A 27,994-nucleotide genomic window follows, 5' to 3' on the forward strand; every position below is an offset into this window, starting at 1 on the left:
CTCTTCCTGAGGTTTATTATGGATCCCCATTAGTTCCTGCCAAGGCAGCAGCTACTCTTCCTGGGGTTTATTATGGATCCCCATTAGTTCCTGGCGAGGCAGCAGCTCCTCTTCCTGGGGTTTATTATGGATCCCCATTAGTTCCTGCCAAGGCAGCAGCTACTCTTCCTGGGGTTTATTATGGATCCCCATTAGTTCCTGCCGAGGCAGCAGCTACTCTTCCTGGGGTTTATTATGGATCCCCATTAGTTCCTGTCAAGGCAGCAGCTACTCTTCCTGGGGTTTATTATGGATCCCCATTAGTTCCTGCCAAGGCAGCAGCTACTCTTCCTGTGGTTTATTATGGATCCCCATTAGTTCCTGTCAAGGCAGCAGCTACACTTCCTGGGGTTTATTATGGATCCCCATTAGTTCCTGCCAAAGCAGCAGCTACTCTTCCTGGGGTTTATTATGGATCTCCATTAGTTCCTGCCAAGGCAGCATCTACTCTTCCTGGGGTTTATTATGGATCTCCATTAGCTGTTGCAATATCAACAGCTCCTCTTCCTGGTGTTTATTATGGATCCCCATTAGTTCCTGCCAAGGCAGCAGCTCCTCTTCCTGGGGTTTATTATGGAACCCCATTAGTTCCTGCCAAGGCAGCAGCTACTCTTCCTGGGGTTTATTATGGATCTCCATTAGTTCCTGCCAAGGCAGCATCTACTCTTCCTGGGGTTTATTATGGATCTCCATTAGTTCCTGTTGCCAAGGCAGCAGCTACTCTTCCTGGGGTTTATTATGGATCCCCATTAGTTCCTGTCAAGGCAGCAGCTACTCTTCCTGGGGTTTATTATGGATCTCCATTAGCTGTTGCAAAATCAACAGCTCCTCTTCCTGGGGTTTATTATGGATCCCCATTAGTTCCTGTCAAGGCAGCAGCTACTCTTCCTGGGGTTTATTATGGATCTCCATTAGTTCCTGTTGCCAAGGCAGCAGCTACTCTTCCTGGGGTTTATTATGGATCTCCATTAGCTGTTGCAAAATCAACAGCTTCCCATGCCAAAACAGCAGCTACATTAGTTCCTGCCAAGGCAGCAGCTACTCTTCCTGGGGTTTATTATGGATCTCCATTAGTTCCTGTGTTTATTATGGATCAAGGCAGCAGCTACTCTTCCTGGGGTTTATTATGGATCTCCATTAGTTCCTGGGGTTTATTATGGATCCCAAGGCAAGTGCAGCTACTCTTCCTGGGGTTTATTTCCTGGGGTTTATGGATCCCCATTAGTTCCTGTCAAGGCAGCAGCTACTCTTCCTGGGGTTTATTATGGATCTCCATTAGCTGTTGCAAAATCAACAGCTCCTCTTCCTGGGGTTTATTATGGATCCAAGGCAAGCAGCTACTCTTCCTGGGGTTTATTATGGATCTCCATTAGTTCCTGTTGCCAAGGCAGCAGCTACTCTTCCTGGGGTTTATTATGGATCTCCATTAGCTGTTGCAAAATCAACAGCTCCTCTTCCTGGGGTTTATTATGGATCCCCATTAGTTCCTGCCAAGGCAGCAGCTACTCTTCCTGGGGTTTATTATGGATCTCCATTAGTTCCTGTCAAGGCAGCAGCTACTCTTCCTGGGGTTTATTATGGATCTCCATTAGCTGTTGCAAAATCAACAGCTCCTCTTCCTGGGGTTTATTATGGATCCCCATTAGTTCCTGCCAAAGCAGCAGCTCCTCTTCCTGGGGTTTATTATGGATCTCCATTAGCTGTTGTTAAAAAGCAGCAGCTACTCTTCCTGGGGTTTATTATGGATCTCCATTAGATGTTGCCAAAGCAGCAGCTACACTTCCTGGGGTCCAACACAAAACATGAAACATGACATAATACAGAACATTAATAGACAAGAACAGCTCGAGGACAGAATTACATGCATTTTTTGAAAAGGCACATGTAGCCTACATATCAATACGAATACACACAAACTATCTAGGTCAAATAGGGGAGAGGCGTTGTGCCGCGAGGTGTTGCTTTATCTGTTTTTTCAAACCAGGTTTGCTGTTTATTTGAGCAATATGAGATGGAACAGAGTTCCATGCAATAATGTCTCTATATAATTCTGTACGCTTTCTTGAATTTGTTCTGGATTCGGGGACTGTGAAAAGACCCCTGGTGGCATGTCTGCTGGGGTAAGTGTGTGTGTCAGAGCTGTCTGCTGGGGTAAGTGTGTGTGTCAGAGCTGTGTGTAAGTTGACTTCGCGAACAATTTGGGATTTTCAACACATTAATGTTTCTTATAAAAAGAAGAAGTGACGCAGTCAGTCTTTCCTCAACTCTTAGCCAAGAGAGACTGGCAGCATAGTATTAATATCAGCCCTCTGATTACAGTCAGTCTTTCCTCAACTCTTAGCCAAGAGAGACTGGCAGCATAGTATTAATATCAGCCCTCTGATTACAGTCAGTCTTTCCTCAACTCTTAGCCAAGAGAGACTGGGCAGCCCTCTGATTACAGTCAGTCTTTCCTCAACTCTTAGCCAAGAGAGACTGGCAGCATAGTATTAATATCAGCCCTCTGATTACAGTCAGTCTTTCCTCAACTCTTAGCCAAGAGAGACTGGCAGCATAGTATTAATATCAGCCCTCTGATTACAGTCAGTCTTTCAGCTCAACTCTTAACTCTTAGCCAAGAGAGACTGGCAGCATAGGGCAGCCCTCAACTGATTATTACAGTCAGTCTCTCCTCAACTCTTAGCCAAGAGAGACTGGCAGCATAGTGTTAATATCAGCACTCTGATTACAGTCAGTCTCTTCTCAACTCTTAGCCAAGAGAGACTGGGCAGCCCTCTGATTACAGTCAGTCTCTCCTCAACTCTCAGCCAAGAGAGACTGGCAGCATAGTGTTAATATCAGCCCTCTGATTACAGTCAGTCTTTTCTCAACTCTTAGCCAAGAGAGACTGGCAGCAGTGTTAATATCAGCCCTCTGATTACAGTCAGTCTTTCCTCAACTCTCAGCCAAGAGAGACTGGCAGCATAGTATTAATATCAGCCCCCTGATTACAGTCAGTCTCTTCTCAACTCTTAGCCAAGAGAGACTGGGCAGCCCTCTGATTACAGTCAGTCTCTCCAACTCCAACTCTCTGATTACAGCAGTCAAGCCAAGAGAGACTGGAAGCATAGTGTTAATATCAGCCCTCTGATTACAGTCAGTCTTTCCTCAACTCTTAGCCAAGAGAGACTGGCAGCAGTGTTAATATCAGCCCTCTGATTACAGTCAGTCTTTCCTCAACTCTTAGCCAAGAGAGACTGGGCAGCCCTCTGATTACAGTCAGTCTCTCCTCAACTCTTAGCCAAGAGAGACTGGCAGCATAGTGTTAATATCAGCCCTCTGATTACAGTCAGTCTCTCCTCAACTCTGAGCCAAGAGAGACTGGCAGCATAGTGTTAATATCAGCCCCCTGATTACAGTCAGTCTCTCCTCAACTCTTAGCCAAGAGAGACTGGCAGCATAGTGTTAATATTAGCCCTCTGATTACAACTGAGAGTAAAACGAACCGCTCTGTTCTGGGCCAGCTGCAGTTTAACTAGGTCTTTCCTTGCAGCACTGGACCACACGACTGGACAATAATCAAGATGAGACCAAACTAGAGCCGACAGGACTTGCTTTGTGGAGTGTGGTGTCAAAAAAGCAGAGCATCTCTTTATTACGGACAGACCTCTCCCCATCTTCACAACCATTGAATCTATATGTTTTGACCATGACTGTTTACAATCTAAGGTAACACCAAGTCATTTAGTCTCCTCAACTTGTTCAACAGCCACACTATTCATTACCAGATTCAGCTGAGGTCTAGAACTTAAGAAATGGTATGTACCAAATACAATACTCTTAGTTTTAGAGATGTTCAGGACCAGTTTATTACTGGCCACCCATTCCAAAACAGACTGCAACTCTTTGTTAAGGGTTTCAGTGATATCATTAGCTGTGGTTGCTGATGGGTATATGGTTGAATCATCAGCATACATGGACACACCTGCTGTGTTTAATGCCAGTGGCAGGTCATTGGTAAAAAAAATAGAAAAGAGTAGAGGGCCTACAGAGCTGCCCTGCGGTACACCACACTTTACATGTTTGACATTAGAGATGCTTCCATTAAAGAAAACCCTTTGAGTTATATTAGATAGATTGCCATGTTGTGGATTCAGAGCTGAGGTTGAAAAGCCATAACACAAGTTTTCTCAACAACAGGTTATGGTCAATAGTATCAAAGGGCGGCACTGAAATCTAACAATACAGCTCCCACAATCTTCTTATTATCCATTTCGGGTCGGAAAGCTTTTGGATGTACCGTGCCATCTACCATTTCTGTCACCTTTATAGACCTCTGTGAATGTATTACCTAACTAAAGACAAAGCAAACCATCAATATAAAAATGCTGACTTAAAAAAAACACTTCATAAAAGCAGAATGTACAGTATTTCTGGTCCTATTGTCCAACAGGGGCTTGTGTCTGAGGTTAGTCGATTAACACCTGTCTCTATTGTCCAGGTGGCCAAGTCAGCGGCGAGGATGGTCAGATGGAGCCCACTGCGATTGACCCAGACCTGGCGAGCGGAGGGAAGAGCCTCCACACGCTAGAGATGCAGATCCAGGAAGCCTTCCTTAGGTTCATGGCGGCCATATTGAAAGGGTACCGCTCTTACCTCCTCCCCATCACGCAGGCCCCCTCCGAAAGGACCAAGCTCGGACGACTTGCAAGGTTAGTAGCTGTTTACATCTGATTTGCACCATTCCTACAGGAGAATTAGCCACACTTGGAGTACAGTGGAAGTTTTCTACATCTCCGATTTATTCTCCTCTCGCCTCCTTCCGTTGAACTCTGCATGTAGACAGACTGTTATCGCTCTGCAGTCAGTTTAACTCTGCAGTCGACCTGCTCTACAGTTTAACTCTGCAGTCGACCTGCTCTACAGTTTAACTCTGCAGTCGACCTGCTCTGCAGTTTAACTCTGCAGTCGACCTGCTCTACAGTTTAACTCTGCAGTCGACCTGCTCTACAGTTTAACTCTGCAGTCGACCTGCTCTACAGTTTAACTCTGAAGCTGGTCTATTTAACAATGCAGGTCTCTACAGTTTAAGTGCAGTGACCTGCTCTACAGTTTAACTTGGACCTGCTCTGCAGTTTAACTCTGTGACTACAGTTTATGTAACCCTGCAGTGATTTAGTGACTAATGATGCTCTACAGTTTAACTTAGTGACTAATGGTGATTTAGTGACTAATGATGTATGCAGTGATTTAGTGACTAATGGTGATTTAGTGACTAATGATGTATTAACCCTGCAGTGATTTAGTGACTAATGGTGATTTAGTTTAACTCTGCATGATGTATGCAGTTTATTTAGTGACTAATGATGTGGTCGATTTAGTTTAACTAGTGATGTATACAGTTTAACTCTGAAGCTGGTCCATCCTAACAATGAGGTCTGGAGTAGTGCCTGCAGAGTTGGACCTGAACTGATTTAGTGACTAATGATGTATGGTGATTTAGTGACTAATGATGTATGGTGATTTAGTGACTAATGGTGATTTAGTGACTAATGATGTATGGTAATTTAGTGACTAATGGTGATTTAGTGACTAATGATGTATGGTGATTTAGTGACTAATGGTGATTTAGTGACTAATGATGTATGGTGATTTAGTGACTAATGGTGATTTAGTGACTAATGATGTATGGTGATTTAGTGACTAATGGTGATTTAGTGACTAATGATGTATGGTGATTTAGTGACTAATGGTGATTTAGTGACTAATGGTGATTTAGTGACTAATGATGTATGGTGATTTAGTGACTAATGATGTATGGTGATTTAGTGACTAGTGATGTATGGTGATTTAGAGACTAATGGTGATTAGTGACTAATGGTGATTTAGTGACTAATGATGTATGGTGATTTAGTGACTAATGATGTATGGTGATTTAGTGACTAATGATGTATGGTGATTTAGTGACTAATGGTGATTTAGTGACTAATGGTGATTTAGTGACTAATGATGAATGGTGATTTAGTGACTAATGATGTATGGTGATTTAGTGACTAATGATGTATGGTGATTTAGTGACTAGTGATGTATGGTGATTTAGAGACTAATGGTGATTAGTGACTAATGGTGATTTAGTGACTAATGATGTATGGTGATTTAGTGACTAGTGATGTATGGTGATTTAGTGACTAATGATGTATGGTGATTTAGTGACTAATGGTGATTTAGTGACTAATGATGTATGGTGATTTAGTGACTAATGATGTATGGTGATTTAGTGACTAATGGTGATTTAGTGACTAATGGTGATTTAGTGACTAATGATGTATGGTGATTTAGTGACTAATGATGTATGGGTATTTAGTGACTAATGATGTATGGGTATTTAGTGACTAATGATGTATGGAGATTTAGTGACTAATGGTGATTAGTGACTAATGGTGATTTGGTGACTAATGATGTATGGTGATTTAGTGTAATGGTGATTTAGTGTAATGGTGATTCAGTGACTAATGGTGATTTAGTGACTAATGATGTATGGTGATTTGGTGTAATGGTGATTTGGTGTAATGGTGATTTAGTGTAATGGTGATTTGGTGTAATGGTGATTTAGTGTAATGGTGATTTAGTGTAATGGTGATTTAGTGTAATGGTGATTTAGTGTAATGGTGATTTAGTGACTAATGATGTATGGTGATTTAGTGACTAATGATGTATGGTGAATTAGTGTAATGGTGATTCAGTGACTAATGGTGATTTAGTGACTAATGATGTATGGGTATTTAGTGACTAATGATGTATGGAGATTTAGTGGCTAATGGTGATTAGTGACTAATGGTGATTTGGTGACTAATGGTGATTTAGTGACTAATGGTGATTTAGTGACTAATGATGTATGGTGATTTAGTGACTAATGATGTATGGGTATTTAGTGACTAATGATGTATGGAGATTTAGTGACTAATGGTGATTAGTGACTAATGGTGATTTGGTGACTAATGGTGATTTAGTGACTAATGGTGATTAGTGACTAATGGTGATTTGGTGACTAATGATGTATGGTGATTTAGTGTAATGGTGATTCAGTGACTAATGGTGATTTAGTGACTAATGATGTATGGTGATTTGGTGTAATGGTGATTTGGTGTAATGGTGATTAGGTGTAATGGTGATTTAGTGTAATGGTGATTTAGTGTAATGGTGAATTAGTGTAATGGTGATTTAGTGACTAATGATGTATGGTGATTTAGTGACTAATGATGTATGGTGATTTAGTGTAATGGTGATTTAGTGACTAATGGTGATTTAGTGTAATGGTGATTTGGTGTAATGGTGATTTAGTGTAATGGTGATTTGGTGTAATGGTGATTTAGTGTAATGGTGATTTAGTGTCGTGTGGTTGTCATGTGGTTGTCATGTGGTTGTCATGTGGTTGTCGTGTGGTTGTCATGTGGTTGTCATGTGGTTGTCATGTGGTTGTCGTGTGGTTGTCATGTGGTTGTCATGTGGTTGTCATGTGGTTGTCATGTGGTTGTCGTGTGGTTGTCATGTGGTTATCATGTGGTTGTCATGTGGTTGTTATGTGGTTATCATGTGGTTGTCATGTGGTTGTCGTGTGGTTATCGTATGGTTGTAGTTTGGTTGTCGTGTGGTTGTCATGTGGTTGTCATATGGTTGTCATATGGTTGTCATCCTCCTCAGGGTTCTTGAAGAGCCGGGATCGTTCCCACCAGAAGTTCTACTCCCAGATGATCAAAACCCAGATGTTTATCCGGTTCATCGAGGAATGTTCCTTCGTCAGCGATAAAGACGCCAGTCTGGCCTTCTTCGACGAGTGTGTGGATAAAGTAAGATGATAATGTCCTATAGTATTCTCAGTGTGTTGATAAGGTAAGATGATAATGTCCTATAATATTCTGTGTGTTGAATAAGGTACGATGATAACGTCCTATAGAATTCTCAGACTAACATTCTATTCTGGCTTAACGTCCTATAGAATTCTCAGACTAACATTCTATTCTGGCTTAACGTCCTATAGAATTCTCAGACTAACATTCTAGCCTGGCTAAACGTCCTATAGAATTCTCAGACTAACATTCTATTCTGGCTTAACGTCCTATAGAATTCTCAGACTAACATTCTATTCTGGCTTAACGTCCTATAGAATTCTCAGACTAACATTCTAGCCTGGCTAAACGTCCTATAGAATTCTCAGACTAACATTCTATTCTGGCTTAACGTCCTATAGAATTCTCAGACTAACATTCTAGCCTGGCTAAACGTCCTATAGAATTCTCAGACTAACATTCTAGCCTGGCTTTCTTGAGTGTGTCAGTTAGGGAAGACTTGTTTGTCCATAGAGAATAAGATGGACCAGCACACCATAAATAGTATTCAACGAAGCATTTCACTGCACGTAGTATTGCATCGTTCAGTGGTTTGTTAGTCTTCGTGTACTGTATTTCCAACCATGTATTTACGTAGAACGAGTCATTCACAGGACACAGCTCATGTATTTGAAATTGTAGGCGGTCCTTAAATTAAGATAAGTTTATCAGTCATCTGAGTTGTTTGTGAGATTCAGTATCTCATCCAGAATGTATTCATAATGTATCATTATACAGGGCCTTTGGCTAAACCAACAGGAAACATTCAGGAAGTTGTAGAACAACGCTTGTCCCTTTAGGCTACAATTAGTACTAGTCCTTCTGTTCTCAATCCTTCATCTCTTTCTTTCTTTCTCCCTCTGTCTGGTGCTTTTCCTCTACACTCTCCTGTCTACCTGTCCGTCTACCTGTCTGTCTACCTGTCTGTCTACCTGCCTGGTGCTTTTCCTCTACACTCTCATGTCTGTCTACCTGTCTGTCTACCTGTCTGTCTACCTGTCTGTCTACCTGCCTGGTGCTTTTCCTCTACACTCTCCTGTCTACCTGTCTGTCTACCTGTCTGTCTACCTGTCTGTCTACCTGCCTGGTGCTGTTCCTCTACACTCTCCTGTCTACCTGTCTGTCTACCTGTCTGTCTACCTGTCTGTCTACCTGCCTGGTGCTTTTCCTCTACACTCTCCTGTCTACCTGTCCGTCTACCTGTCTGTCTACCTGTCTGTCTACTTGCCTGGTGCTTTTCCTCTACACTCTCCTGTCTGTCTACCTGTCTGTCTACCTGTCTGTCTACCTGCCTGGTGCTTTTCCTCTACACTCTCCTGTCTGTCTACCTGTCTGGTGCTTTTCCTCTACACTCTCCTGTCTGTCTACCTGTCTGTCTACCTGCCTGGTGCTTTTCCTCTACACTCTCCTGTCTACCTGCCTGTCTACCTGCCTGTCTACCCACCTGTCTACCTGGCTGTCTACCTGTCTGCCTGTCTACCTGTCCGCCTGTCTACCTGCCTGTCTACCTGCCTGTCTGCCTGTCTACCTGCCTGTCTACCTGCCTGTCTACCCACCTGTCTACCCACCTGTCTACCCGCCTGTCTACCTGCCTGTCTACCTGTCTGACTGTCTGCCAATATACCTGTCTACCTGTCTGCCTGTCTGCAAATCTACCTGTCTGTCTGTCTACCTGCCTGCCTGTCTACCCGTCTGTCTACCTGCCTGTCTACCCGCCTGTCTACCTGCCTGTCTACCCGCCTGTCTACCCGCCTGTCTACCTGCCTGTCTACCTGTCTGACTGTCTGCCAATATACCTGTCTACCTGTCTGCCTGTCTGCAAATCTACCTGTCTGTCTGTCTACCTGCCTGCCTGTCTACCCGTCTGTCTACCTGCCTGTCTACCCGCCTGTCTACCTGCCTGTCTACCCGCCTGTCTACCCGCCTGTCTACCCGCCTGTCTACCTGCCTGTCTACCCGCCTGTCTTCCTGCCTGTCTTCCTGCCTGTCTTCCTGCCTGTCTTCCTGTCTGTCTACCTGCCTATCTACCTGAGATCTTGGGTCTTGCTTGGACAGATTTACAGCAATGGAAGCAAGGTAAGCTCTCAGACCATCTTCTTCTTCTTCTTTGTATATTCTTTACGTTTCAATGTTATAGCTTAGAAACTAACTTAGAACATTCCCCCCAATCTTCTTCATGGGTTGTGACTCAGCTGCAGTGCTGGGTACAGTTGTAGGATGTGGTGTTAACCATAGAGAGAGAGACACAGTGGTGAACAGAAGTTTGAGAAAGAGGAGAGAGACAGAGAACACATAAAGGAACATGACATTCAACAGACCAATTAGGATCTGGATAAAAAAATACTTGAATCAGTTATAGAACCCATTGCCTTTTATGGTTGTGAGGTCTGGGGGTCCGCTCACCAAACCAAGAATTCACAAAAATGTGACAAACACCAAATTCAAATAATATAAAATCAAACTTTATTTGTCACATGTGTCCCGAATACAGACCTAACCGTGAAATGCTCAAGAAAGAAAATAAAATATTTTATCTTTTTAAGAAAATATTTACCAAATAAACTAAAGTAAAAAATTACAAATAAAATAACAATAACCAAATCAAATCAAAGTTTATTTTGTCACGAGCAAAAATCATTGAGCAACATCATTGATGTATACAGGAAAGAGAGTCGGCCCGAGAATTGAACCCTGTGGCACCCCCATAGAGACTGTCAGAGGACCGGACAACAGTCCCTCCGATTTGACACACTGAACTCTATCAGAGAAGTAGTTGGTAAACCAGACAAGGCAATCATTTGAGAAACCAAGGCTGTCGAGTCTGCCAATAAGAATGTGGTGATTGACAGAGTCGAAAGCCTTGGCCAGGTCGATGAATACAGCTGCAGTAATGTCTCTTAGGCTAGTAATAGGGGTTGCAACAATTTCGGCAGATATTTTTAGAAAGAGAGGGTCCAGATTATCTAGCCCGGCTGATTTGTAGGGGTCCAGATTTTGCAGCTCTTTCAGAACGTCAGCTATCTGTATTTGGGTAAAGGTGAAATGATGGGGGCTTTGGCGGGTTGCTGTGGAGGGTGCCGCGCAGTTGACTGGGGTAGGGGTAGTGAGGTGGAAAGCATGGCCAGCCGTAGAGAAATGCTTATTGAAATTCTCAATTATAGTGGATTTATCGGTGGTGACAGTGTTTCCTAGCCTCAGAGCAGTGGGCAGCTGGGAGGAGGTGCTCTTATTCTCCATGGACTTTACAGTGTCCCAGAACCTTTTTGAGTTAGTACTACAGGATGCAAATTTCTGTTTGAAAAATCTTGCCTTAGCTTTTCTAACTGCCTGTGTATATTTGTTCCTAACTTCCCTGAACAGCTGCATATCACGGGGACTATTCGATGCTAATGCAGAACGCCACAGGATGTTTTTGTGCTGGTCAAGGGCAGTCAAGTCTGGGGTGAACCAAAGACTATATCTATTCCTAGTTCTACATTTTTTGAGAGGGGCATGCTTATTTAAGATGGTGAGGAAGGCACTTTTAAAGAATAGCCAGGCATCATCTACTGACGGGATGAGTTTTTTTTTATTTCACCTTTATTTAACCAGGTAGGCTAGTTGAGAACAAGTTCTCATTTGCAACTGCTACCTGAGGTCAATGTCATTCCAGGATACCCCGGCCAGGTCGATTAGAAAGGCCTGCTCACAGAAATGTTTCAGGGAGCGTTTTTACAGTGATGAGTGGAGGTCGTTTGATTACAGACCCATTACGGATGCAGGCAATGAGGCAGTGATCGCTGAGATCTTGATTGAAAACAGCAGAGGTGTATTTGGAGGGCGAGTTTTGTATGCATCTCTGTGTGTGGAGTAAATGTGGTCTAGAGTTTTTTACGTCTGGTAGAAATGAGGTAAAACAGATTTAAGTTTGCCAGCTTTAAAGTCACCGGCCACTAGGAGCGCCGCTTCTGGTTGAGTGCAGTCTTTGTGCATCGGTTTGTGATGGTGAATAGACGGCTGTGCATAATATAGATGAGAACTCTCTTGGTAGATAGTGTGGTCTACAGCTTATCATAAGGTACTCTACCTCAGGCGAGCAATACCTCGAGACTTCTTTAATATTAGACATCACGCACCAGCTGTTAATGACAAATAGACACACAACCCGCCCCTCGTCTTACCAGACATAGCTTCTCTGTCCAGCCGGTGCATAACCCGCCAGCTCTTAATTATCCGTGTCGGTGAAAGATGAGATTTGAGTCAGCCTCCCTCATGAAGCCAGGATAAATCAACCTGATGTAAAGTTACTCCCTCATGAAGCGACTTGGTGAAAGATGAGATTTGAGTTGGTAGTATAATCTTGATCGTATAAATCAACCTGATGTAAAGTTACTCCCTCATGAAGCCAGTATAAATCAACCTGATGTAAAGTTACTCCCTCATGAAGCCAGTATAAATCAACATGATGTTACACAGAAGCCAGGATAAATCAACATGGTGTCAGGGGCTAGTCTGAAGCCAGTATAAATCAACATGATGTAAAGCTAATCCACTCCCTGAAGCCAGGATAAATCAACCTGATGTAAAGTTACCAGTCTCTTTAAATCAACATGATAATCCACTCCATGTCTACTGTAAATAGCCTGATGGTACCAGTCTCTTTAGCTAACCCACTCCACAAGGTGTCTACTGTAATAGCCTGGGTACCAGTCTCTTTAGCTAATCCACTCCCTGTCTACTGTATAGCCTGGGTACCAGTCTCTTTAGCTAATCCACTCCCTGTCTACTGTATAGCCTGGGTACCAGTCTCTTTAGCTAATCCACTCCCTGTCTACTGTATAGCCTGGGTACCAGTCTCTTTAGCTAATCCACTCCATGTCTACTGTATAGCCTGGGTACCAGTCTCTTTAACTAATCCACTCCCTGTCTACTGTATAGCCTGGGTACCAGTCCCTTTAGCTAATCCACTCTCTGTCTACTGTATAGCCTGGGTACCAGTCTCTTTAACTAATCCACTCCCTGTCTACTGTATAGCCTGGGTACCAGTCTCTTTAACTAATCCACTCCCTGTCTACTGTATAGCCTGGGTACCAGTCCCTTTAGCTAATCCACTCTCTGTCTACTGTATAGCCTGGGTACCAGTCTCTTTAACTAATCCACTCCCTGTCTACTGTATAGCCTGGGTACCAGTCTCTTTAGCTAATCCACTCCATGTCTACTGTATAGCCTGGGTACCAGTCTCTTTAACTAATCCACTCCCTGTCTACTGTATAGCCTGTCCAGTCCCTTTAGCTAATCCACTGCCTGTCTTCTGTATAGCCTGGGTACCAGTCTCTTTAACTAATCCACTCCCTGTCTACTGTATAGCCTGGGTACCAGTCCCTTTAGCTAATCCACTCTCTTACATCTGTATAGCCTGGGTACACAGTCTGGATTTAACTTATCCACTTGGCGTGTCTACCCAAACAGTAGCCTGGGTAAAGTCTGGTTAATAATCCACTCCCTGTCTACTCAGGCCCTGTCTGGTACCAATTGTCCCTTTAGCTAATCCACTCCCTGTACTTCATATCATTGTTATTTATTTTTATTTCACCTTTATTTAACCAGGTAGGCTAGTTGAGAACAAGTTCTCATTTACAACTGCGACCTGGCCAAGATAAAGCAAAGCAGTGTGACACATACAACACAGAGTTACACATGGAATAAACAAACATACAGTCAATAACACAGTAGAAAAATAAGTCTATATACAATGTGAGCAAATGAGGTGAGATAAGGGAGGTAAAGGCAAAAAAAGGCCATGGTGGCGAAGTAAATACAATATAGTAAAACACTGGAATGTTTGATTTGCAGTGGAAGAATGTGCAAAGTAGAAATAAAAATAATGGGGTGCAAAGGAGCAAAATAAATAAATATGGTGGAAGAATTTGCAAAGTAGAGACAGAAATAATGGCACATCAATAATCATGGGCCAGGTTGCATAAAACATAAATACAGTACAATACAACACAATATAGTACAACAGAGTAAAGTACAGTACAATACAGTAAAGTACAGTGCAATACAGTACAATACAATACTTTACAATACAGTACAATACAGTAAAGTACAGTACAATACAGTACAATACAGTACAATACAGTACAATGTAAAGTACAATACAATATAGTACAATACAATATAGTACAGTACAATACAGTACAATACAATATAGTACAGTACAATACAGTACAATACAATATAGTACAGTACAATATCAAATCAAATCAAATGTATTTATATAGCCCTTCGTACATCAGCTGATATCTCAAAGTGCTGTACAGAAACCCAGCCTAAAACCCCAAACAGCAAGCAATGCAGGTGTAGAAGCAAAGTACAGTACAATACAGTAAAGTACAGTACAATACAGTAAAGTACAGTACAATACAGTAAAGTGCAGTACAATACAGTAAAGTGCAGTACAATACAGTAAAGTGCAGTACAATACAGTGCAATACAGTACAATACAGTACAATATAATATAGTACAATATAATACAATACAATACAGTACAGTACAATATAGTAAAGCACAGTACAATAAAGTACAATATAATACAGTACAATACAATACAGTAAAGTACAGTACAATACAGTAGATTACAGTACAATACAGTAAAGTACAGTACAATACAGTGCAATACAGTACAATACAGTACAATATAGTGCAATACAATATAGTACAGTACAATATAGTACAGTAGAATACAGTACAATATAGTACAATATAATACAGTACAATACAGTACAATACAGTACAATACAGTAAAGTACAGTACAATAGAGTAAATTACAGTACAATACAGTGAAGTACAGTACAATACAGTAAAGTACAGTACAATGCAGTACAATACAGTGCAATACAGTAAAGTACAGTACAATGCAGTACAATACAGTGCAATACAGTACAATACAGTACAATATAGTGCAATACAATATAGTACAGTACAATATAGTACAGTAGAATACAGTACAATATAATACAGTACAATACAGTACAATACAATATAGTACAATATAGTACAATATAATACAGTACAATACAGTACAATACAGTACAATATAATACAGTACAATACAGTACAATACAGTAAAGTACAGTACAATACAATACAATATAATACAGTACAATACAGTACAATATAGTACAATACAATACAGTACAATACAGTACAATATAATGCAGTACAATACAGTACAATACAATATAGTAAAATATAGTACAATATAATACAGTACAATACAGTACAATACAGTACAATACAATGTAGTACAATATAATACAGTACAATATGGTACAATACAATATAGTACAGTACAATACAGTACAATACAATATAGTACAATACAGTGCCCTGTAGAATGAAATACCTTGCTTTATTCTCTCTACTCTCTCTGATGACTCATATACTTTCTGTCAGCTAGAGGAAGTTGGACCGAACAAGGCTAGTTTGTTCATTTCCAGCCAGACCCACTGCTCGATTTGTATTTGCGTGTGTGTGTGTGTGTGTGTGTGTGTGTGTGTGTGTGTGTGTGTGTGTGTTCTGTAATAGCCTCATAGAGCAACATGAGATTATAGAATTATGTTCAGGTCAGTGGAGGCTGGATTCATGTAGACTAGGAGAGGGGGAGGGGAGTGAGTGAGGAGGGGTGGACTTGACGTATCCTTGGCATGGCAAAAGGGAGGGGTACTCTCTCTGAGAGGTGAAGGAGGGGAGAGGAGGGAGAGAAGGGAGGGGTAAGGAGAGGAGAGGAGGGAGGGAGAGAAGGAGAGGGTAAGGAGAGGAGAGGAGAGGAGGGAGAGAAGGGAGGGGTAAGGAGAGGATTCAGGCTCATAGAATTAGGAGAGGAGAGGAGGGAGAGAAGGGAGGGGTAAGGAGAGGAGAGGAGAGGAGGGAGAGAAGGGAGGGGTAAGGAGAGGTGAAGGAGGGGAGAGGAGGGAGAGAAGGGAGGGGTAAGGAGAGGAGAGGAGGGAGGGAGAGAAGGGAGGGGTAAGGAGAGGAGAGGAGGGAGGGAGAGAAGGGAGGGGTAAGGACTATGATGCATGGCAGTTCAGATTATTGGTGTAAGTAGAGGGGGAGGGAGGAAGGGAGGGGAGAAGGGAGGAGGAGGAGGGAGAGAAGGGAGGGTAAGGAGAGGTGAGGGGGAGGAGAGGAGGGAGAGAAGGGAAGGGGAGGAGAGAGAGAAGGGGAGGAGAGGAGGGAGAGAAGGGAGGGTAAGGAGAGGTGGAGGGGAGGAGAGGAGGGAGAGAAGGGGGTAAGGAGAGGTGAGGGGAGGGAGAGAAGGGGGTAGGGAGGGGTGAAGGGGGAGGAGAGAAGGGGGGTAGGGAGGGGTGAAGGAGGGGAGGGAGAGAAGGGGGGGTAGGGAGGGAGGGGTGAAGGGGGAGGAGAGGAGAGGAGAGAGAGAAGGGGGGGAAGGAGGGAGGGGTGAAGGGGGAGGAGAGGAGAGAGAGAAGGGGGAGGGGGAGGGAGGGAGAAGGGGGGTAAGGGAGGGAGGGGTGAAGGGGGAGGAGAGGAGAGAGAGAAGGAGGGGTAGGAGAGGTGGAGGGGAGGGAGAGAAGGGGGGGGTAAGGAGGGAGGGGTGAAGGGGGAGGAGAGGAGAGAGAGAAGGAGGGGTAAGGAGAGGTGGAGGGGATGGAGAGAAGGGGGGTAGGGAGGGAGGGAGGGGTGAAGGGGGAGGAGAGGAGAGGAGAGAGAGAAGGGGGGTAAGGAGGGAGGGGTGAAGGGGGAGGAGAGGAGAGAGAGAAGGAGGGGTAAGGAGAGGTGGAGGGGAGGGAGAGAAGGGGGTAGGGAGGGGTGAAGGGGGAGGAGAGAAGGGGGTAGGGAGGGAGGGGTGAAGGGGGAGGAGAGGAGAGAGAGAAGGAGGGGTAAGAGGCGGAGGGGAGGGAGAGAAGGGGGGTAAGGAGGGAGGGGTGATGGGGGTCGCTGTTGATCCCCCCCCGAGCTCTGATCTGTAATATGGTCATGATCTGGAATCACTGGTCTGGAATCACTGGTCTGGAATCACTGGTCCAGAATCACTGGTCTGGAATCACTGGACTGGAATCACTGGTCTGGAATCACTGGTCCAGAATCACTGGTCTGGAATCACTGGTCTGGAATCACTGGACTGGAATCACTGATCTGGAAACACTGATCTGGAATCACTGGTCTGGAATCACTGGTCCAGAATCACTGGTCCGGAATCACTGGTCTGGAATCACTGGACTGGAATCACTGGTCTGGAATCACTGGTCCAGAATCACTGGTCTGGAATCACTGGACTGGAATCACTGGTCTGGAATCACTGGACTGGAATCACTGGTCTGGAATCACTGGTCCGGAATCACTGGTCCGGAATCACTGGACTGGAATCACTGGTCTGGAATCACTGGTCTCTTCTCTGTCTGACATAATTTCAATGATTTCCTGGTCCTGTCTGGCAACAGATGACAGACCACTGATCATAGATAGCATTAGCCCCTGTATCTGTCTGGCACAGACCACTGATCATAGATAGCATTAGCCCCTGTACCTGTCTGGCACAGACCACTGATCATAGATATCATTGGCCTGGAATCCTGTCTGGCACAGACCACTGATCATAGATAGCATTAGCCCCTGTACCTGTCTGGCACAGACCACTGATCATAGATAGCATTAGCAGACCTGTCTGGCACAGACCACTGATCATAGATAGCATTAGCCCCTGTACCTGTCTGGCACAGACCACTGATCATAGATAGCATTAGCCCCTGTACCTGTCTGGCACAGACCACTGATCATAGATAGCATTAGCCCCTGTACCTGTCTGGCACAGACCACTGATCATAGATAGCATTAGCCCCTGTACCTGTCTGGCACAGACCACTGATCATAGATAGCATTAGCCCCTGTACCTGTCTGGCACAGACCACTGATCATAGATAGCATTAGCCCCTGTACCTGTCTGGCACAGACCACTGATCATAGATAGCATTAGCCCCTGTACACGCTTTCTAGTCGTTGCCAAGTAAGAAACAGGTCGTATGAACATTGCAAAGGCACTTTCACTCTCATGGACAGAAATAATGCATTTTTTCGTAACTTGGCTGTTGTATGGATTCATTGTAGCTGTGTCTGTAGCCTTCTTGTGTCTTTCAATTGTGAACTGTGTTGTAGACAGACAGAATAGAGGACAGAAATGTGTTGTAGACATACAGAATAGAGGACAGAACTGTGTTGTAGACAGACAGAATAGTGGACTGTGTTGTAGACAGACAGAATAGAGGACAGAACTGTGTTGTGGACAGACAGACTAGAGGACAGAACTGTGTTGTAGACAGACAGAATAGAGGACAGAACTGTGTTGTGGACAGACAGACTAGAGGACAGAACTGTGTTGTGGACAGACAGACTAGAGGACAGAACTGTGTTGTAGACAGACAGAATAGAGGACAGAACTGTGTTGTAGACAGACAGAATAGAGGACAGAACTGTGTTGTAGACAGACAGAATAGTGGACTGTGTTGTAGACAGACAGAATAGAGGACAGAACTGTGTTGTAGACAGACAGAATAGAGGACAGAACTGTGTTGTAGACAGACAGAATAGTGGACTGTGTTGTAGACAGACAGAATAGAGGACAGAACTGTGTTGTAGACAGACAGAATAGTGGACTGTGTTGTGGACAGACAGAATAGAGGACAGAACTGTGTTGTGGACGGACAGAATGTAGGACAAATCAATCAGGAAGGTGTGTTCCCTTTCAGATTCAGATGGACAGTGATGGACCAGAAGACACCAGGTTGATAGAGCTGGACGAGTCCCATCGCAGTGAACACACAGTCTACATCAACCCTCCTGAACTAAGACTGTTGGCTCAGGGAGAGGAGCATCCACTCTGCTATAGGTACTGTACACACACACACACACACACACACACACACACACACACACACACACACACACACACACACACACACACACACACACACACACACACACACACACACACACACACACACACACACACACACACACACTCTGTCTCTATCTCTGTCTCTATCTCTGTCTCTATCTCTCCCAATTCAATTTCAATTTAAAGGTTTTATTGGCAGGGGAAACATGTGTTAACATTGCCAAAGCAAGTGATGTAGATAATAAACAAAAGTGAAATAAACTATAAAAAATGAACAGTGTTAGGTTCTAATTTTTCAGAGTAAATAACTCACAGACACTAGAGAAGCAAGTTAAACCTCCCCAAAGGGTCATTACAGCTGTAGTTCAGACAAAAACACATTCCTACCATCACAAGTATATATATATATACCCCACTTTATACACCCCTCCTTCTCTCCAATCCTGACATCTTATGGTTCCACAGGACGAGGGTAACAGGATACTAAACCCTTATTACCTGACCTCCTGGCCTCAACCCCTCCTTCTCTCCAATCCTGACATCTTATGGTTCCACAGGACGAGGGTAACAGGATACTAAACCCTTATTACCTGACCTCCTGGCCTCAACCCTTCCTTCTCTCCAATCCTGACATCTTATGGTTCCACAGGACGAGGGTAACAGGATACTAAACCCTTATTACCTGACCTCCTGGCCTCAACCCCTCCTTCTCTCCAATCCTGACATCTTATGGTTCCACAGGAAGAGGGTAACAGGATACTAAACCCTTATTACTCCCTTCAGGGGATCTGACCTGACCTCCTGACCTCAACCCCTCCTTCTCTCCAATCCTGACATCTTATGGTTCCACAGGAAGAGGGTAACAGGATACTAAATCCGTATTACCTGACCTCCTGACCTCAACCCCTCCTTCTCTCCCATCCTGACATCTTATGGTTCTCCTGACCCTCAACCCAACCCCTCCTTCTCTCCCATCCTGACATCTTATGGTTCTACAGGAAGAGGGTAACAGGATACTAAACCCTTATTACCTGACCTCCTGACCTCTACCCCTCCTTCGCCTAATCCCACAGATGTCCATCTTCTTCCCCTATAGTAATCCTTTGATCTCCTCTCGTCCATCCAAAACCATCTGTCTACAGAGAACCATTCAGTTCTGACATAAACCCCTCTGTCACTCCTTTATATACACAATGCTTCTGATCTATCATTTATTTAATATTTCTCAATGTTCAAAAGGTTAGCCTGAATCCAACAACATTAAACATTACATGCACAGAAGTTCCAAAATAATAAAGACATTTTAAATGTCACATTATGTCTATATATACAGTGTTGTAATGATAGTTACAAGTACAAAATGGAAAATAAATAAACATAAATATGGGTTGTATTTACAATGGTGTTTGTTCTTCACTGGTTGCCCTTTTCTTGTGGCAACAGGTCACAAATCTTACTGCTGTGATGGCACACTGTGGAATTTCACCCAGTAGATATGGGAGTTTTCGAATTCTTTGTGGATCTGTGTAATCTGAGGGAAATATGTGTCTCTAATATGGTCATACATTGGGCAGGAGGTTAGGAAGTGCAGCTCAGTTTCCACCTCATTTTGTGGGCAGTGAGCACATAGCCTGTCTTCTCTTGAGAGCCATGTCTGCCTACGGCGGCCTTTCTCAATAGCGAGGCTATGCTCACTGAGTCTGTACATAGTCCAAGATTTCCTTAAGGTTGGGTCAGTCACAGTGGTCAGGTATTCTGCCGCTGTGTACTCTCTGTTTAGGGCCAAATAGCATTCTAGTTTGCTCAGTTTTTTTGTGAATTCTTTCCAATGTGTCAAGTAATATTATTTTTGTTTTTCTCATGATTTGATTGGGTGTAATTGTGTTGCTGTCCTGGGGCTCTGTGGGGTGTGTTTTGTGTTTGTGAACAGAGCCCCAGGACCAGCTTGCTTAGGGGACTCTTCTCCAGGTTCATCTCTCTGTAGATGATGGCTTTGTTATGGAAGGTTTGGGAATCGCTTCCTTTTAGGTGGTTGTAGAATTTAACAGCTCTTTTCTGGAGTTGAATAATTAGCGGGTATCGGCCTAATTCTGCTCTGCGTGCATTATTTAGTGTTTTACGTTGTATACGGGGGATATTTTTGCAGAATTCTGCAGTCTCAATCAGTGGGATGCAGGGTGGTAGGGCTGCTGGCTTACTTCTAAAGTGTAAAAACATGACATACCCGTTGACAGGGTTTGGTAACTCTTGAGGTTCCAACGAATTAGGTAAATCTGATTTTAATTTTCATACAACTCACTGATGGAACAATTTGCAGAACTCTTTACAATTAGATGTTCTGGTGCCTCTCAGGCAGCTTAGGGTGTAGCTAAACCCAGTAGCTGAGGCCTGTAACTGTTTTTAACAATTGTTGTGTTTTGTTTTAATTGGGTTTTTGTTTGACATTGTATTGGTTGTTGTATTGTTGGGATCAGGGCAGCCTTGGGAATGAGAACCTGGTCTCAATGGGTTTTCATTGGGAATGAGAACCTGGTCTCAATAGGTTTTCCTTGGGAATGAGAACCTGGTCTCAATGGGTTCCCCTGGGAATGAGAACCTGGTCTCAATGGGTTTCCCTGTGAATGAGAACCTGGTCTCAATGGGTTCCCCTGGGAATGAGAATGCCTGGTCTCAATGGGTTCCCCTGGTCTCAATAGAATGAGAACCTGGTCTCAATGGGTTTTCCTGGGAATGACAACCTGGTCTCAATGGGTTCCCCTGGGAATGAGAACCAGGTCTCAATGGGTTTTCACTGGGAATGAGAACCTGGTCTCAATGGGTTTTCCCTGGGAATGAGAACCTGGTCTCAATGGGTTTTCCCTGGGAATGAGAACCTGGTCTCAATGGGTTCCCCTGGGAATGACAACCTGGTCTCAATGGGTTCCCCTGGGAATGACAACCTGGTCTCAATGGGTTTTCCTTGGGAATGAGAACCTGGTCTCAATGGGTTTTCCTTGGGAATGAGAACCTGGTCTCAATAGGTTTTCCTTGGGAATGAGAACCTGGTCTCAATGGGGTCCCCTGTGAATGAGAACCTGGTCTCAATGGGTTTCCCTGTGAATGAGAACCTGGTCTCAATGGGTTCCCCTGGGAATGAGAGCCTGGTCTCAATGGGTTCCCCTGGGAATGAGAACCTGGTCTCAATGGGTTTTCCTGGGAATGACAACCTGGTCTCAATGGGTTCCCCTGGGAATGAGAACCAGGTCTCAATGGGTTTTCACTGGGAATGAGAACCTGGTCTCAATGGGTTTTCCCTGGGAATGAGAACCTGGTCTCAATGGGTTTTCCCTGGGAATGAGAACCTGGTCTCAATGGGTTCCCCTGGGAATGACAACCTGGTCTCAATGGGTTCCCCTGGGAATGACAACCTGGTCTCAATGGGTTTTCCTTGGGAATGAGAACCTGGTCTCAATGGGTTTTCCTTGGGAATGAGAACCTGGTCTCAATGGGGGGAATCCCCAATGGGGTCCCCTGAATGAGAACCTGTTCTCAATGGGTTCCCCTGTGAATGAGAACCTGGTCTCAATGGGTTCCCCTGGGAATGAGAGCCTGGTCTCAATGGGTTCCCCTGGGAATGAGAACCTGGTCTCAATGGGTTTTCCTGGGAATGACAACCTGGTCTCAATGGGTTCCCCTGGGAATGAGAACCAGGTCTCAATGGGTTTTCCCTGGGAATGAGAACCTGGTCTCAATGGGTTCCCCTGGGAATGACAACCTGGTCTCAATGGGTTCCCCTGGGAATGACAACCTGGTCTCAATGGGTTCCCCTGGGAATGACAACCTGGTCTCAATGGGTTCCCCTGGGAATGACAACCTGGTCTCAATGGGTTCCCCTGGGAATGACAACCTGGTCTCAATGGGTTCCCCTGGGAATGACAACCTGGTCTCAATGGGTTTTCCCTGGGAATGAGAACCTGGTCTCAATGGGTTCCCCTGGAATGAGAACCTGGTCTCAATGGGTTCCCCTGGGAATGACAACCTGCTGAGGTATTACAGGGCTACAACTAAATTGTGAAACGTCTGATGGTAACTGAGGAGAGGTATGAAAAATAGTGTTGTGTTGAACAGTATCCTGTCCAACTTACTGACAGTGTTGTGTTAACACTTACCCTGTCCAGCTACTGACCGTGTTGTGTTAACCCTGTCCAGCTACTGACAGTGTTGTGTTAACCCTGTCCAGCTACTGACTGTGTTGTGTTAACCCTGTCCAGCTACGTTGTGTTAACCCTGACCAGCTACCTACCGTGTTGTGTTAACCCTGTCCAGCTACTGACCGTGTTGTGTTAACCCTGTCCAGCTACTGACAGTGTTGTGTTAACCCTGTCCAGCTACTGACCGTGTTGTGTTAACCCTGTCCAGCTACGTTGTGTTAACCCTGTCCAGCTACTGACCGTGTTGTGTTAACCCTGTCCAGCTACTGACAGTGTTGTGGTAACCCTGTCCAGCTACTGACTGTGTTGTCTTAACCCTGTCCAGCTACGTTGTGTTAACCCTGTCCAGCTACTGACAGTGTTGTGTTAACCCTGTCCAGCTACTGACTGTGTTGTGTTAACCCTGTCCAGCTACTGACTGTGTTGTGTTAACCCTGTCCAGCTACGTTGTGTTAACCCTGTCCAGCTACTGACCGTGTTGTGTTAACCCTGTCCAGCTACTGACTGTGTTGTGTTAACCCTGTCCAGCTACTGACTGTGTTGTGTTAACCCTGTCCAGCTACGTTGTGTTAACCCTGTCCAGCTACTGACCGTGTTGTGTTAACACTTACCCTGTCCAGCTACTGACCGTGTTGTGTTAACCCTGTCCAGCTACGTTGTGTTAACCCTGTCCAGCTACTGACCGTGTTGTGTTAACACTTACCCTGTCCAGCTTCTGACCGTGTTGTGGTAACCCTGTCCAGCTACTGACCGTGTTGTGTTAACCCTGTCCAGCTACTGACTGTGTTGTGTTAACCCTGTCCAGCTACGTTGTGTTAACCCTGTCCAGCTACTGACCGTGTTGTGTTAACCCTGTCCAGCTACTGACTGTGTTGTGTTAACCCTGTCCAGCTACTGACTGTGTTGTGTTAACCCTGTCCAGCTACGTTGTGTTAACCCTGTCCAGCTACTGACCGTGTTGTGTTAACACTTACCCTGTCCAGCTTCTGACCGTGTTGTGGTAACCCTGTCCAGCTACTGACCGTGTTGTGTTAACCCTGTCCAGCTACGTTGTGTTAACCCTGTCCAGCTACTGACAGTGTTGTGGTAACCCTGTCCAGCTACGTTGTGTTAACCCTGTCCAGCTACTGACCGTGTTGTGTTAACCCTGTCCAGCTACTGACCGTGTTGTGTTAACCCTGTCCAGCTACTGACCGTGTTGTGTTAACCCTGTCCAGCTACTGACCGTGTTGTGTTAACCCTGTCCAGCTACTGACAGTGTTGTGTTAACCCTGTCCAGCTACTGACCGTGTTGTGTTAACCCTGTCCAGCTACTGACCGTGTTGTGTTAACCCTGTCCAGCTACTGACTGTGTTGTGTTAACCCTGTCCAGCTACGTTGTGTTAACCCTGTCCAGCTACTGACCGTGTTGTGTTAACACTTACCCTGTCCAGCTACTGACAGTGTTGTGTTAACCCTGTCCAGCTACTGACAGTGTTGTGTTAACCCTGTCCAACTACGTTGTGTTAACCCTGTCCAACTACGTTGTGTTAACCCTGTCCAGCTACTCTGGGTTTCCGGTGCTTAGTCGTGATTTGTTGGAGCTCCAGGATGGACCTCGCCCCTCCTCAGCCAGCCTGACACAGAGACACACCAGTCCAGCCAGCCCTGCTGCCATCTTTAGGCGCTCCAAACAGGTCATTACCACTCGCAGCTACGCAAAAAACACACACACACACACACACACACACACACACACACACACACACACACACACACACACACACACACACACACACACACACACACACACACACACACACACACACACACACACACCTAATCTCAGCTAAGACCTAATCCTCCGTACCAGACAGACAGACAGGCTAAGCCCTACTCCTCCGTACCACAGACAGACAGACAGACAGACAGACAGACAGACAGACAGACAGACAGACAGACAGACAGACAGACAGACAGACAGACATTTTCTTTTTCTCTAACATACCCATGCCCTCATCAGGGCTTCATTCTCAACTGCAATACAAGGCGTCATAATCACATGGTCTCCTCCCTCGGAGAAGAGCAGACTGCACCTCCAGGCTCCTGAGAATCAGAAGTGTCCCCGTACGACTGTTCGTACGAACCGCCTGATAAACGCCACTCAACCCACTGTTGTCAGACCCGTACAGTAACTCTAGTTCTTAAATGGTTTATTTTGTTGTGACGTACCGTGTCCAGGAGATTCGCTCGGCCCAGCGGATGGCTAAAACTCACGCCTCCGTACCCCAGATGTGGTCTAAGTGTCTGCTGCGTCACTGTTACGGCCTGTGGTTCATATGCCTGCCAGCCTACGCCGGTGCATGCCACTCCAAGGTGCGGGCACTACGCATGGCCTACGACATCCTGAGGAAGATGCAGGACAAGAAGCTACAGGCACCTGATGAGGTAGGAAACAATAGATGTGCTGATGTGTGTGTGTGTCTCCTCTCCTCTCCAGGTGTCCTACAGGGTGCAGATGTCCTCTCTAACTCTATCTTCCTGTCTCCTGTCTCCTGTCTCCTGTGTCCTGTCTCCTCTCCAGGTGTCCTACAGGGTGCAGATGTCCTCTCTAACTCTATCTTCCTGTCTCCTGTCTCCTGTCTCCTGTGTCCTGTCTCCTGTCTCCTCTCCAGGTGTCCTACAGGGTGCAGATGTCCTCTCTAACTCTATCTTCCTGTCTCCTGTCTCCTGTCTCCTAGGTGTGTTACCGGGTGTTAATGCAGCTATGTGGACAGTACAGCCAACCAGTCCTGGCGGTCAGAGTTCTGTTTGAGATGAAGAAGGCTGGAGTTCATCCCAACGCCATCACCTACGGTTACTACAACAAGGTGAGTGCTGCTGATGAATAAATTCCATCTACAAAGACTACCATATACACTATATTATGTGTGCTTGATTGATCGATGGATTGATTGATTGGTTCCGGGCGGGGTTGGAGAGCACTTAGCCATCCAGTACTATTGATAGATTGATAGTTTGATAGACTGATAGATTGGTAGATTGATAGTTTGATAGATTGATTGATTGATTGATTGATTGATAGTTTCATAGATTGATAGATTGATAGATTGATAGTTTGATAGATTGATAGTTTGATTGATAGATAGATTGATTGATTGATTGATTGATTGATTGATTGATTGATTGATAGTTTCATAGATTGATAGATTGATATATTGATTGGTAGATTGATAGTTTGATTGATAGATTGATAGTTTGATAGACTGATAGATTGGTAGATTGATAGTTTGATAGATTGATTGATTGATTGATTGATTGATAGTTTCATAGATTGATAGATTGATAGATTGATAGTTTGATAGATTGATAGTTTGATAGATTGATAGTTTGATAGATTGATAGATTGATAGATTGATTGATAGATAGATTGATTGATTGATTGATTGATTGATAGATTGATAGATTGATAGATTGATTGATTGATAGATTGATAGATTGATAGATTGATAGTTTGATAGATTGATAGATTGATAGTTTGATTGATAGATTGATAGTTTGATTGATTGATAGATTGATAGATTGATAGATTGATTGATTGATAGATTGATAGATTGATAGATTGATAGTTTGATTGATTGATAGATTGATAGATTGATAGATTGATAGTTTGATTGATAGATTGATAGTTTGATTGATTGATAGATTGATAGATTGATAGATAGATTGATTGATAGATTGATAGATTGATTGATTGATAGATTGATAGTTTGATAGATTGATAGTTTGATAGATTGATAGTTTGATTGATAGATTGATAGTTTGATTGATTGATAGATTGATTGATAGATTGATAGTTTGATTGATTGATAGATTGATTGTTTGATAGATTGATAGTTTGATTGATAGATTGATAGATAGATTGATTGATTGATTGATTGATAGTTTCATAGATTGATAGATTGATAGATTGATATATTGATAGATAGATTGATTGATAGATTGATAGTTTGATTGATAGATTGATAGATTGATAGATTGATCGTTTGATAGATTGATAGTTTGATTGATAGATTGATAGATAGATTGATTGATTGATTGATTGATAGTTTCATAGATTGATAGATTGATAGATTGATATATTGATAGATAGATTGATTGATTGATTGATTGATAGTTTCATAGATTGATAGATTGATATATTGATAGATTGATAGTTTCATAGATTGATAGATTGATATATTGATTGGTAGATTGATAGTTTAATAGATTGATATATTGATAGATTGATAGATTGATAGATTGATTGATTGATAGATTGATAGATTGATAGATTGATAGTTTGATTGATTGATAGATTGATAGATTGATAGATTGATAGTTTGATTGATAGATTGATTTTGATTGATTGATAGATTGATAGATTGATTGATAGATTTGATTGATAGATTGATAGTTTGATAGATTGATAGTTTGATAGATTGATAGTTTGATTGATAGATGATTGATTGATTGATAGATTGATTGATAGATTGATAGTTTGATTGATTGATAGATTGATTGTTTGATAGATTGATAGTTTGATTGATAGATTGATAGATAGATTGATTGATTGATTGATTGATAGTTTCATAGATTGATAGATTGATAGATTGATATATTGATAGATAGATTGATTGATAGATTGATAGTTTGATTGATAGATTGATAGATTGATAGATTGATTTTGATAGATTGATAGTTTGATTGATAGATTGATATAGATTGATTGATTGATTGATTGAGATTGATAGATTGATATATTGATAGATAGATTGATTGATTGATTGATTGATAGTTTCATAGATTGATAGATTGATATATTGATAGATTGATAGTTTCATAGATTGATAGATTGATATATTGATTGGTAGATTGATAGTTTAATAGATTGATATATTGATAGATTGATAGTTTGATAGATTGATAGTTTGATTGATAGATAGATTGATTGATTGATTGATTGATTGATTGATTGATAGTTTCA

The 27,994-nt window shown here is 43.4% G+C and overlaps 1 protein-coding gene across 1 annotated transcript in view; it reads left to right on the forward strand.

Moving 5' to 3' along the window:
- LOC115126106 (C-myc promoter-binding protein-like) overlaps positions 1 to 27,994 on the forward strand; it is a 118,039-nt gene that overhangs the window by 54,312 nt on the left and 35,733 nt on the right. The window contains 8 exon segments of the mRNA XM_065002742.1: positions 4,520 to 4,709; positions 4,711 to 4,730; positions 7,720 to 7,865; positions 9,960 to 9,980; positions 18,651 to 18,790; positions 24,533 to 24,665; positions 25,210 to 25,416; positions 25,710 to 25,838. Coding sequence (XP_064858814.1) covers positions 4,520 to 4,709; positions 4,711 to 4,730; positions 7,720 to 7,865; positions 9,960 to 9,980; positions 18,651 to 18,790; positions 24,533 to 24,665; positions 25,210 to 25,416; positions 25,710 to 25,838 — 986 coding nt within the window.

This window comes from Oncorhynchus nerka, linkage group LG17 (assembly GCF_034236695.1).
Source record: "Oncorhynchus nerka isolate Pitt River linkage group LG17, Oner_Uvic_2.0, whole genome shotgun sequence".
NCBI lineage: Eukaryota > Metazoa > Chordata > Actinopteri > Salmoniformes > Salmonidae > Oncorhynchus > Oncorhynchus nerka.